Raw genomic sequence first — 12,049 nt, 5'->3', positions numbered from 1 at the left:
CTGAACCTGATGAATACGCCTGGTGGCTCAGCAGACTGATAGCATTGTGATTAACACCAGCTGTTTGCAATTACTGTAAGTTCGAATCTCACCAGGCTCAAGGTTGACTCAGCCTTCCATCCCTTTTAAGGTAGGTAAATTGAGGACCCAGTTTGTGGGGGTAATAAACTGACTTTGTATAAATATACAAAAGTATGAAAGCGATTGCTTAATGCATTGTAAGCTGCCCTGAGTCTCCGGAGAAGGGCGGCATATAAATCAAATTTTAAAAAAAATATGGGGCACCCCTGGGAAATCCAGATGTGCTTAACCCAGCACTTTTTAAAAAATAGCTTTTGAACACCATTTGGATTTTTCAGTTGTGTACATAGTCCTAGTTTACTAATTTTTTTTCACTGACCCTTTAGAGAGAACAGCAGCACTGAACAAGGAGATTTACAAGTCGTCCTCAAAAGTTGTGGCCATTGCAGTTATTTGGGTGCTGGCACCGCCTTGCAGTTACGAGAGTTGTGGTATCCCACAGTCATGGAATTGCCACAACTGGGACCTTCACAGTTGGCTTCCTACAAACAAAGCCAATTGGGAAACTAAAAGAAAGTTGCAAGTCATATTACGTTGGACATAACAACCCATGGAGATTTGCTTAATGATCGCAGCTAGAACTGATGTTGCAAATTGGCACTGTCATGTGACATCATGCTTAATGAACGCACTGTTTAGAAGTTGCCTGTGGGTAGTTGTGGTGGTCAGTAACTGAGGGCAATGTACATTGTGATGTCATTGGAGGGCTTAAAGCCTTTCTAAAATTAGATCAAATATATTTTGAAAGAAACCATTGCATGTCTAGAAATGTGTGAATGACCCTAGTCAACAAATGAATCTCATGACTCAGTGCATATTTTAACATTGGGTCTCACTAGACTTATAGACAGAAAATGAATTATAGACTAGACTTATAGACAGAAAATGAACCTTAAGTAATGTAAGGGGTTTTATTAACATTTTGTAATGTTTGCTTCTTAATTATAATTTATGCTTTTTTCATTTTTATTATGTTGACTAACCGTTTTATAAACCATAATTAAACTAATCCTCTTATTTGAATCTTATAGACAAAGAGAATAGCAATCAGAGCACTCTGGACAACCGAGAATAACAAGCAGCATTGAAAAGGAAAGCAAATAAAGCCAACAATCAAAATAATTTCTATTTTCTCCAGAAAACCAGAGACTTTTCTTCACTAGTTTCCAAATTCAAAAACCATGGGACATCAGCGGGAAGGAAAAAAATCACTTGGATAGCCATGTAGGGCAGATAGCACTGCAGGCCTCACCTATGTGGAAGGAAACAGTAGCTTGAGTCAAAACTCCCATCTAACAAGGGATCCAAAGAATGTTTAACTTCCTGGAGAATTCAAGAATGCCAGTGGTAGAAAAACATACATGTACATATTGTGGGGAAAGCATGGATAGTAAATCACAATTGATAATACACCATGTATGAGTGTCCAGTTTGTGGGAAAACTTTCAGTCAGAATTCCAGCCTGATGATACACCAGTGGACACATACAGGAGACAAACCATATGAATGTCCAGAATGTGGGAAAGGTTTCCGTCAGAATTCCCACCTGGTGATACACCAGAAGATTCACACAGGCGAGAAACCATATGAGTGTCCAGATTGTTCGAAATGTTTCATTCGGAATTGTGACCTGGTGATACACCAGAGGACACACACAGGAGAGAAACCATATGAGTGTTTGGATTGTGGAAAATGTTTCAGTCAGAATTTTGACCTAGTGATACATCAGAGGACTCACACAGGAGAGAAACCATATGAGTGCCCAGTTTGTGGGAAAAATTTCAATTGGAATTCGCACTTGGTGGTACATCAGCGGACTCACACAGGAGTGAAACCATATGTTTGTCCAGATTGTGGGAAAAGTTTCAATTGGAATTCGCACTTGGTGGTACACCAGCGGACTCACACAGGAGAGAAACCATATGAGTGTCCAGATTGTGAAAAAAGTTTCATTCGGAATTCCGATCTGGTGAGACATCATGCAACACACACAGGAGAGAAACCATATGAGTGCCTGATTTGTGGGAAAAGTTTCAGTCGGAATTCTTACCTGCTAATACACCAGAAGATTCACACAGGAGAGAAACCATATAAGTGTCTGGAGTGTGGGAAAGGTTTCAGTCAGAATTCCTCCCTGGTGATACATCAGAGAACACACTCAGGAGAGAAACCTTATGAATGTCTAGACTGTGGAAAATGTTTTAGTCAGAATTCCAGCCTGGTGAGACACCAGAGGAGTCACACAGCAGACAAAGTTTATGAATGCCCAGATTGTGGAGAAGGTTTCTGTCTGAATTCCCACCTGGTGATACACCAGAAGATTCACACAGGGAAGAAACTGTATGAGTGTCCAGATTGTTGGAAATGTTTCCTTCGGAATTCTGAGCTGGTGATACATCAAAGGACTCACACAGGAGAGAAACCATACGAGTGTCCAGACTGTGGGAAAGATTTCAGTACTAGGTCTAACCTTATAAATCATGTGCGTATACACACAGGGGAGAAACCATTTAAGTGCCCTGACTGTGGACAGTGCTTCCGGAAACATTCCACCCTTATTGCACACAAGAAAATCCACAAGAGGCCCAAAGTGATGAATGTAGAGAAGGCTTGAATTTCCTTTTTAATGTCCCATTGTAAGTCCAGCTGAGAAATTGACTATTTACTTTCTGGCCTGATTCTTTTTAGTTAAATATGTCATAGTATTAGACGTGAAGGAGGGGAGAAATTTGAGAATGGCTACCTGGCCGTTAGCAGCAAATGTTGCTGGATATTTATTTTTGCAGAAATTGTACAATTCTGCAAAAAAAAATTTAGCGGCCTTCTTTTCATTTTTATCATGATAGATTACAGAAATGTCACTTGCAGAGTCCCAGGGTTCTTCTACCTGAGTGTCCTCAAGGTTTTGAGCCACAGAATTTTCCAACCAGCATCTCTTCAAGGTAGGAACACTCTAACACAGATTATAGTTAGAGATTGTGGCTCCTCATATAATGAGAAAGCCAGAGAAGAAGCAAAGCAGTTTCAAAGTTCATCTTTTTCTAATTGTTCCAGGAATTCATTGCACCAAGCATGTCTGTTCAGATTATGTCAATGAGGTACCCAAGTCGAAGAATATCAAATATATTGGGGGAATTTGTGGCAGTGACAAAACCAGTGTAAAATTTCACATATAAAGACTATTCTGCCCTGCAGGTGGCTTCAATGGAAAAGAGCTGGAGGAATATTAAGTTGAGGAGAAAAGGGATTGTGGTTTTGAGCGTAAGATCTCCAGGTTTATTCGCAACTCCTGCTTTGATCTTTGCTTGCAAGTGCCTCCTTGTTAACCTTTGATGGCTGGCAGGTGTGAGCAGAACCAAGGGGCTGATACTTTTGTGGTTCCCCCCACTTGGGGAAATGTGAGAAAAAAATTGTACAGTAGACGTTTCATTGCTAAAAGAGCATTGTGTAAGAATCATGAGTAGCTTATGAGAAAGACAAATAAAGGCAGGTGTCAGCATTTCTGTAAACACTGGGACAAACGTGTTCCCAACACATGTGAGATATTTTCTGTTCTTTCACTTTTCTCCCAGGGCTCCTTAATTTTTTTCAAAAATTCATTCAAATAAAGAGAGGAACTTTTTTTGTAGCGGCAAAAGTGACATTTTAGCAATGCAGATTAATGATCCTGATTTTGCTGGGATTGGAAGACACCAAAGAATTCCACATTTGTTCATTTCTGTAATACAGTTCAAAAAGACAGGTTACAATTTTTTTAGTGGGTCACATTGCATGTGATCCCTTTGCAGAAGGACCAGGAGCAGATCAGGACTGGTGTCTGGAGGAACCAAGAGGCTCTCTTGGCCCGAGTCTCAACCTCCAAGTGACTTTGAATTTAATGTGCAAAATTTCTAAACTTTAAAATAGTAAATTTATATTTAATCAATTTTCCTTCCTCTCTTTCCTTGGTGTCATATTTTAGTGCCCATCTTTATTGTGTCTCATGATTAGGAATTGGAAACCCTTGCAATGATCCCAAAGCTTCTGAATCTCTTACAGGGCTATGTAAAAATATAAGATAAAATTAAAGCCAACCTAAGAGTCAGAGGGGATGGTATGCAGCAGGGCTGGCCCATGGGCTGGATGCATCATCGCTGGCCACACCCATGCCCCATTTAGTGAAGGGGGGAAAGTCCAGATATGTCACGTGATGCTGCCGTGACATGAGTTTGACACAGGGTGAGTTCAAAAGCCATCAGTTCCCAATCACAGGAACAGTCCATTTCCTCAGAATCAAACATTGAAGCTCAGGTTGAAATGTGTAAAATCTGTGTTATTTCTCATATCCTATACAACAGGAGCACACACACATATAGTAGTTGGTAGGGACCCACCAAGCCCCTTGGAGTGGAGTCAAAAGTTGTCTTCCTTCTCCTCCTCCTGTATGTTCCCTCAGCAAAGGTCTGTGACTTCTCTGAGGAAACACTGTTGATGGCGGGAGCCTCCCAGAATAACAAGCAAGTTAGAAGGACAGCAATTACGCTGCAGAAAAAGTTAACCCAAGTCTCTTTGGAATGGCACTCAATGCCTGGTGATTTAAAGGATTAATCATTGCTGGTTTCTTGACAGCAACACGTGAACTGTCATTTCCTTCAGTGTGTTTATCACACACACAGCGCTGCGGACATCGCAAACATCTCAGCAAGAACAACCTGACTACTCCCTGGCAGTCAAAGGGGAAGGAAGAGAGAGAAAAGGGAGAAGCATACAGGAGGACAATTTTGGGGCCAAAACCTGCCTCATGTAAAGCAACCATATCACTTGCAAGATTCAACATATATTAAGCATGCAAACAATCACTGTGTACACTGGATTCCAGCAAAGCATTGGCAGCTTTCTGAGCAGCCCTGACCTAAAGCAGAACCGCAGCTTATATACCGTTGGCCCACTACATTATAAAGATATAGAAACAGGCAAGCACCCTATAGAGCAGGGGTGGGCAACTCTGGCCCTTTCACAACCTGTGGACTTCAACTCCCAGAATTCCTGAGACAGCCAAGCTGTCTCAGGAATTCTGGGAGTTGAAGTCCACAGGTTGTAAAAGGGCCAGAGTTGCGCATCCCTGCTATAGAGTACAGCATGATGTTGGAATATTTTTGATAATCCTATTTGGTAGACCTCATTATTTATCCCTGACTACAAGTTCAGCTTGGCAACTATGCTGAATGTAATGTCAGGGAATGTAAACACTTTGACTCGCTGGTCCAGAAATTCCTGTCCGATTCTTCCTCCTGTGCCCACTCAGGCCCAATTCAGCTTCTTGTCAACCTTTACTTACAAGACTTTAAGCACTCTATACAAGTATTTGAGTGCAGGGGCAGCTCAGAGGGTTGCTAGTGAATGTAACTCTCTGGTCTGTATGGATAATCACTGGGGACTTTCCATGACTGATTGGAGAACACAAACTATCTCTCCCTGCTCCTAGCCCCAGCACTATATCCACCCTATCCTATGCCCAGAGGCCCCCAGTGCAGAGAATAAAGAAAATGGCATTGAAAGATATGCAAACTCCATTATTAAAGAGAGGGGCGGGGAAAACATCTCCCAAGTCTGCAGCACACATATCTTACACCAAGAGTCTCCAAACTTGGGGACTTCAATTCCCAGAATTCCCCAGCCAGCCATGCTTGTGGGCCTGTCGGTGGGGAATTCTGGGAGTTGGAAGTCCAGAGATTTTCTTATTACATCGATAATGTAATAAGATGAAAAAAGTTTCGATGAAAAAAAAAACAGTGACAAGCGTGTTCTTCTGCAGTTAATCCCTTGGTCTGTTCTCCCAAGCTGCAGTCTTCAATTCTTCCATGCTGGCTCAGGAATTCTGGGAGCTGAAGTCCACAAGTCGTAAAGGGTGGGGGGCAGCATCGTTCCCTATCCCTGCTCTTAAGGAATTGGCTCTTCTCCTAGAGCAGGGGTCTCCAACCTTGGCAACTTTAAGCCTGGCAGCTTTGCTGGCTGGGGAATTCTGGGAGTTGAAATCCGCCAGGCTTAAAGTTGCCAAGGTTGGAGATCCCTGTCCTAGATCAGTGATGGCTAACCTTTTTGCCATCGCGTGCCAGAAAGAGGGGGGGGGGCGGGGGAGGTTTGTGCACATGCCCACACCCATAATTCTATGCGCCCCGCCCTGCACATCCTCGCGCGACACCCCCCTCCCCCACTCCTGGCACGTGATGACCCAGTAGGCCCGTTTTTCTTTCTCAACTGGCTCCAGATCCTCTCTATACATCTGGGGAGGGCGAAAACAGCCTTCCCCACCCCCTCGGAGGCCCTCAACGATCCGTTTTCCAACATTTGGTTGGACAGGAAATAACGTTTTTTGCTGTCCCCAGCCTCGAGACTCCTAGAGAGAGCTGAGCTGGCGTGCCAGGCGACATGGCTCCGTGTGCCACAGGTGGCATGCGTGCCATAGGTTCGACATCACGGTCCTAGATCATCCTCCCCCTCCTTTTGTTTGACCCGCCCGCCCCCTGGTCCAATCCCTCTCTTGCAGCATCGTAGCCCACATAGCGCCCCTCCCCGCAAGAGGATCTTCACAGCATAGCCTGGGAAAAGAACGGGAGGGGCTTGAAACTGGGCTCCCAGCCCCCTTTCCTATCTCCTCTCTGGGCGCAAGAGGAAAGCTCTCTGCGCTTTAAGCCCTTTGCTGCAGCCACTGCGGGGAGGAGGGCGACTGGGGCGCCGCCGGGCAACGTCAAAGTCCTCCAGCCGGACCCCGCCAGAGAGGCTTACCCATACCACCACCAAGAAAAGCCAAACGATGGAAAGCAGACACACAGTGATTATAAAAAAATGGGACAGAAAATCCCTGCAATAGTAAAAGACACTTACATGTGCAAATCCACAGCTACAATAGGTGCAAATTAGCAACGCACTGATGTTGAAGAGGGGCAAGGCCCACCTGCAAATATTGGACTGCAAGGCCCATCATCCTTCAGCCAAGCAATTCCTGGCTGGGGATGCTGTCTTTTCCTTAACATCTAACCTGATAAGCCATGTCAGCGGGAATCTGGTAGCGCCTTGTCTAACCCCTTGTGTTAATAGGTGCAGCTCCTGCAAAAGCCTTTTCACAAAATGTCTTTAAGTCTGCAAAGCAGCAATTCGATGCCTTCTGATTTTTGGCCACAGGGAATGGCCATTCCTACGGGGAATGCCTTGGTCTGAGGAGGAGGATCCGTTTCCTAGCTTTCTCCCCGTTTTAAAGGTTTTCATTTTTCAATGTTGCACCCAAAAAACAAGCAGATTCCCCCTTTTTTACTGGTAGAATTATGTATCAAATACAGTATATTTTTATTTATTTATTTATTTATTTTTATTAAATTTATATACTGCCCTACTCCCGAAGGACTCAGGGCGGTGAACAGGCACAAAATAAAATACATAGATACAAAAGTTAAAAACATAATTAAAACCAGATTAAATAATTTAGCCCGAGACAATTAAAAATCCCAATAATTTAAAACAGATTAAAAATTTCAATTTAAAAGAATTTTAAAACAGAGGAGAAAATTAGGCCAGGCAGGCTTGCTGGAATAGGAGAGTCTTAAGAGCACGGCGGAAAGTGCGCAGATCTGGGATCCTCTGTATCTCTGGGGGGAGCTCGTTCCACATAGTGGGTGCCCCCACAGAGAAGGCCCTCCCCCTGGGGGCCGCCAGTCGACATTGTTTGGCTGACGGCACCCGGAGGAGCCCCTCTCTATGAGAGCGTACCAGCCGGTGGGAGGCTGCTTGTGGTAGTAGGCGGTTCCGTAAATAACCAGGTCCTAAGCCATGGAGCGCTCTAAAGGTAGTGACCAAAACCTTGAAGTGCACCCGGAAGACCACCGGGAGCCAGTGCAGCTCGCGCAGGAGAGGTGTCATACGGGAGCACCATGTTGCTCCCAAAACCACCCGCGCGGCCGCACTCTGCTCCAGTTGGAGCCTCCAGGTGCTCCTCAAGGGGAGCCCCATGTAGACAGTGTTACAGTAGTCCAGGCGGGAAGTGACGAGGGCATGAGTGACTGTGTGTAGGGAGTCCCGATCCAGAAAGGGACACAACTGGCGAATCAGGCGAACCTGATGAAAAATCCTCCCGGTCACGGCCGTCAAGTGCTCTTCTAAAGACAGCCGTGAATCCAGGAGGACGCCCAAGTTGTGAGCCCTGTCCGTGGCGGCCAGCGATTCGCCCCCAATAGTCAGCGATGGCATCAACTGACTATATCGGGACGTCGGAAACCACAGCCACTCGGTCTTGGATGGGTTGAGCCTGAGCCTGTTCCTCCCCATCCAGATCCGCACGGCCTCCAGACACCGGGACATCACTTCAAGGGCATCGTTGGGGTGGTCCGGGGTGGAGATGTACAGCGGAGTGTCATCAGCATACTGGTGGTACTTCACCCCGAAACCACAGATGATCTCGCCCAGCGGCTTTACATAAATGTTGAACAAAAGGGGCGAGTAACTCCTGGAGAGAAATAATATGTATACACATATATGTAGCTACTGTTGGAAGAAAAATCTGGTCCGGTTCCCAGCCGGGAGAAAGAAGCTGGAAATAAAATGGAGGCTGATCGAAAAGAAAGATTCCATTTATTGACGAGCAGAACAGCATGACCTTCTGGGAAAGCTGACAAAATAGCTGAATGAGCGGATGGATCTTTATAAGTTTCTGTGACTTTGAAGTCGGGATTGTGCAATGAAGAGGTTTTGTATCTTTTGCTATTTCAATGGTGGTAGGTTAATCCTATTATGTCCAAAAAGGTCACCACCTGTCCTTATAATTTGAGTGGGGGAATGCAAATTTTAAACCCATCAACTGGAGCTGAAGGTGTTTTGTTTGTGAATAGGCTGGCCTGGATTTCTTAAGGGGCATAAAATCTCCATCTCTAAAAGACTTCAGGCATCTGATGGAAGCTGTTGGGGTTGCTTTCTGCCTTTGTTAAGATTTTTTTCCTCCATTTCTCCTTTGGGAAAATATAATATTCTGCCTCTTAATATTCCCCAAAATATTTCATTCTCTGGGGGCAGGGGCGTGATTACTTTTTACTATACACTCACACTTTTTGATCTAAGGAGGGGGGGGCGTGTTAATTGATGAAATAATCCCAAGAGTTTTGGCAAGATTAAAGGACTTGTCTGAAATGATAGATCTCCTGTCTTGAGCAGGAGGGGTTGGACTAGAAGGCCTCTAATGTCCCTTCCAACTCTGATACTTTATGTAAATTTATTTATTTATTTATTGGTTCGATTTATATGCCGCCCTTCTCTGGAGACTCAGGGCGGCTTACAATGTGTTAAGCAATAGCCTTCATACTTTTGTATATACCTGCTTAGTAGGACTTTCGGCCGCCCCCCAAGCGGTGTTCTTTTTTATACAAAGTCAGCTTATTGCCCCCACAAACCGGGTCCTCATTTTACCTACCTCGAAAGGATGGAAGGCTGAGTCAACCTTGAGCCTGGTGAGATTTGAACTTGCAGTAATTGCAGGCAGCTGGTGTTACTTAACAGCACTTTAGTTGCTGCGCCACCAATATAGGTAGTCGACTCATAATTGAGCCCAAAATTTCATTTGCTAAGTGAGACATCTGTTAAGTGAGTTTTGCTTCATTTTACAACTTTTTTTTGCCACAGTTAAGTGAATCACTGCCGTTGTTAAATTAGTCACACGGTTATTAAGCGAATCTGGCTTCCCTATTGAATTTGCTGGTCAAAAGGTCAGAAAAGAGAATCACATGACTCCGGGACACTGCAACCGTCATCAATATGAGTCAATTTCCAAGCATCTGAATTTTGATCCTGTGACCATGGGGAGGCTGCAATGGTCATGTGAAAAACAGTCATAAATAACTTTTTTCAGTGCTGTTGAGCAGTGACTAAATGAACTATTGCAAGTTGAGGACTACCTGTAAGAAAAAAGGCAAAAATACTGTGCACAACTATGCTGATGACATCCTGATTAACATAGTCCTCACTTAACAACAGCCTTTGGGATCAACAAGTCCATTTCTGACTGGTGTGATCATTAAATACCTCCTCACTTAACTGTAGGAAGTTAGCACCCACCCCTTTCCTAGAAGAATGAAATATTTTAGGAAATATTAAAAAGGCAGAATATTATGTTTCCCTGGATGAGAAATGGAGAAGCATGTTTTAAAGACGAAGCAGCTCCCACTTTCTTGCCCCCACACCCCTTGTCAATGGGCCACAGGCAGAAACTCAATCTTTGTCAATGGATCATTATCTGCAACACAATAGGACCCATCTAGCAACAGAAACTCACCACATGGCACCTGGGAAGATTACATCAGCCAGCAAGGCTAGCTAAGACCCCCACCCACTGGGAGTCTGACAACCAATCAGGATACTCTTTCTGGGCCCCAGGAAGTTCAAAGCCAGAGAGGGCATAAAACCTGGGGACTCGCAGCATCTCGGCCCCTTTTCTGTTCAGGAACTCAAGCCGTGTGATCCCGTCCACCATTAAATCATCTTTCCAAGCAGTCTCCATGTTTCCAGTGTCTTTTTCCCCACTTGGAGCTGAACCCAGAAGGATATTTCTTCCTACATAACCATACCAACTTACAACAGCTGTTCTAGCTGTGGTCATTAAGCGAATCACCGTGTTCTATTTAGTGCAACGTAACATTACTGTGACTTGCAACTTTCTGTCAATTTTGTTTGTTGGAAGCCAATTGTGAAGGTTCCAAATGGCGATTCCATGACTGTGGGACACCGTAACTCCTAACCATAAGATGAGACATGATAAACATGTGCACTAAAATGATACCAAGGAAAGAAAGGAAAACTGATTAAATATAAATTTACTATTTTAAAGTTTTGAAATTTCACACGTTTAAATTCAAAGTAGGAGCTTGAGACCCGGGCCGTAAGAGCCCCTTGGATCCACCACACGCCAGTCCTGACCAGCTCCTGGTTGCTGAGTGTCCTTCTGCAAAGAGATCACATGCAATGCGACCGAGTAAAAAACATTGTAACCTGTGTTTTTGAATTGTGTTGGTGAAATAAACAATTTTGGAATTCTTTGCTGTCTTCCAATCCCAGCAAAATCAGGATCATTTGGCTCCATAGCTAAAATGTCACTTCCACTGCTACAAATAATGTTTCTCTCTTTATTTGAAGAAATTTTTAAAAAACATTAAGGAGCCCTGGGAGAGAAGTAAAAGAATGGGAAATGTCTCCCATGTGTTGGGAAGAGAGCTTTGCGTTACCTTGTCCCAATGTTTACAGAAATGCTGACACTTTCCTTTATTTTTCTTTCTTGATGATTCTTAAGCAATGCTATTTTAGAAATGAAATACCTACTGTACAATTTTTTTGCTTACATCTCCCAAAGGGGGGGTGGGGACCATATCAGTCCCTTGGTGCTGCTCTCACTCCCCAGCCCTCAAAGGCTAACAAGGAGGCATCTGCAAGCAAAGGATATCACAGCAGGAGTTGCAAATAAACCTGGAGGTCATGTGCTCAAAACCACATCCTTTTTTCCCTCAATATTCCTACAACTCTTCTCCATGAAGATCACCTGCAGGGCAGAACAGCCTTTACATCTGAAATTTTTCACTGATTTTGTCACTGCGCCAAACTCCCCCCAAATATTTGCTATTTATGTGGTTTCTTCCACTTGCATGCCTCATTCTTGACACAATCTGAACGGACATGCTTGGTGCAATGAATTCCTGGAACAGTTAGGAAAAGATGAACGTTGAAATCCCATCTACTTCTTCTCTTGCTTTCTCCTTATACGAGGAGCTACACTCTCTTAACTATAGTCGCAGTGCTCCAATCCCCAAGAGATGCTGGCTGGGGAATTCTGGAGCTGAAAATCTTGGGAGGCACCCAGGGAGAAAAAGGCTGGGACTCTGTATATGGCATTTCTATCATTTACCATGGTAAAAATACAACACTCCCAAAAAGATTTTTATATAATTGCACAATTTCTGCA

At 44.0% G+C, this 12,049-nt stretch overlaps 1 protein-coding gene across 1 annotated transcript in view; it reads left to right on the top strand.

Moving 5' to 3' along the window:
• The window catches only part of LOC139310059 (uncharacterized), a 649,177-nt gene continuing 637,128 nt past the window's right edge, over positions 1-12,049 (top strand). Inside the window, 2 exon segments of the mRNA XM_070934223.1 lie at positions 1-130; positions 1,113-2,318. Coding sequence (XP_070790324.1) covers positions 1,496-2,318 — 823 coding nt within the window. The 5' untranslated portion in view covers positions 1-130; positions 1,113-1,495.

Source organism: Pituophis catenifer, unplaced genomic scaffold (genome assembly GCF_029215685.1).
Source record: "Pituophis catenifer annectens isolate HBS135680 unplaced genomic scaffold, rPitCat1.0.hap2 SCAF_2, whole genome shotgun sequence".
NCBI classification, from domain to species: domain Eukaryota; kingdom Metazoa; phylum Chordata; class Lepidosauria; order Squamata; family Colubridae; genus Pituophis; species Pituophis catenifer.
The sequence above is the reverse complement of the archived record's forward strand: the minus strand, read 5'-3'. Positions and strand labels throughout refer to the sequence as shown.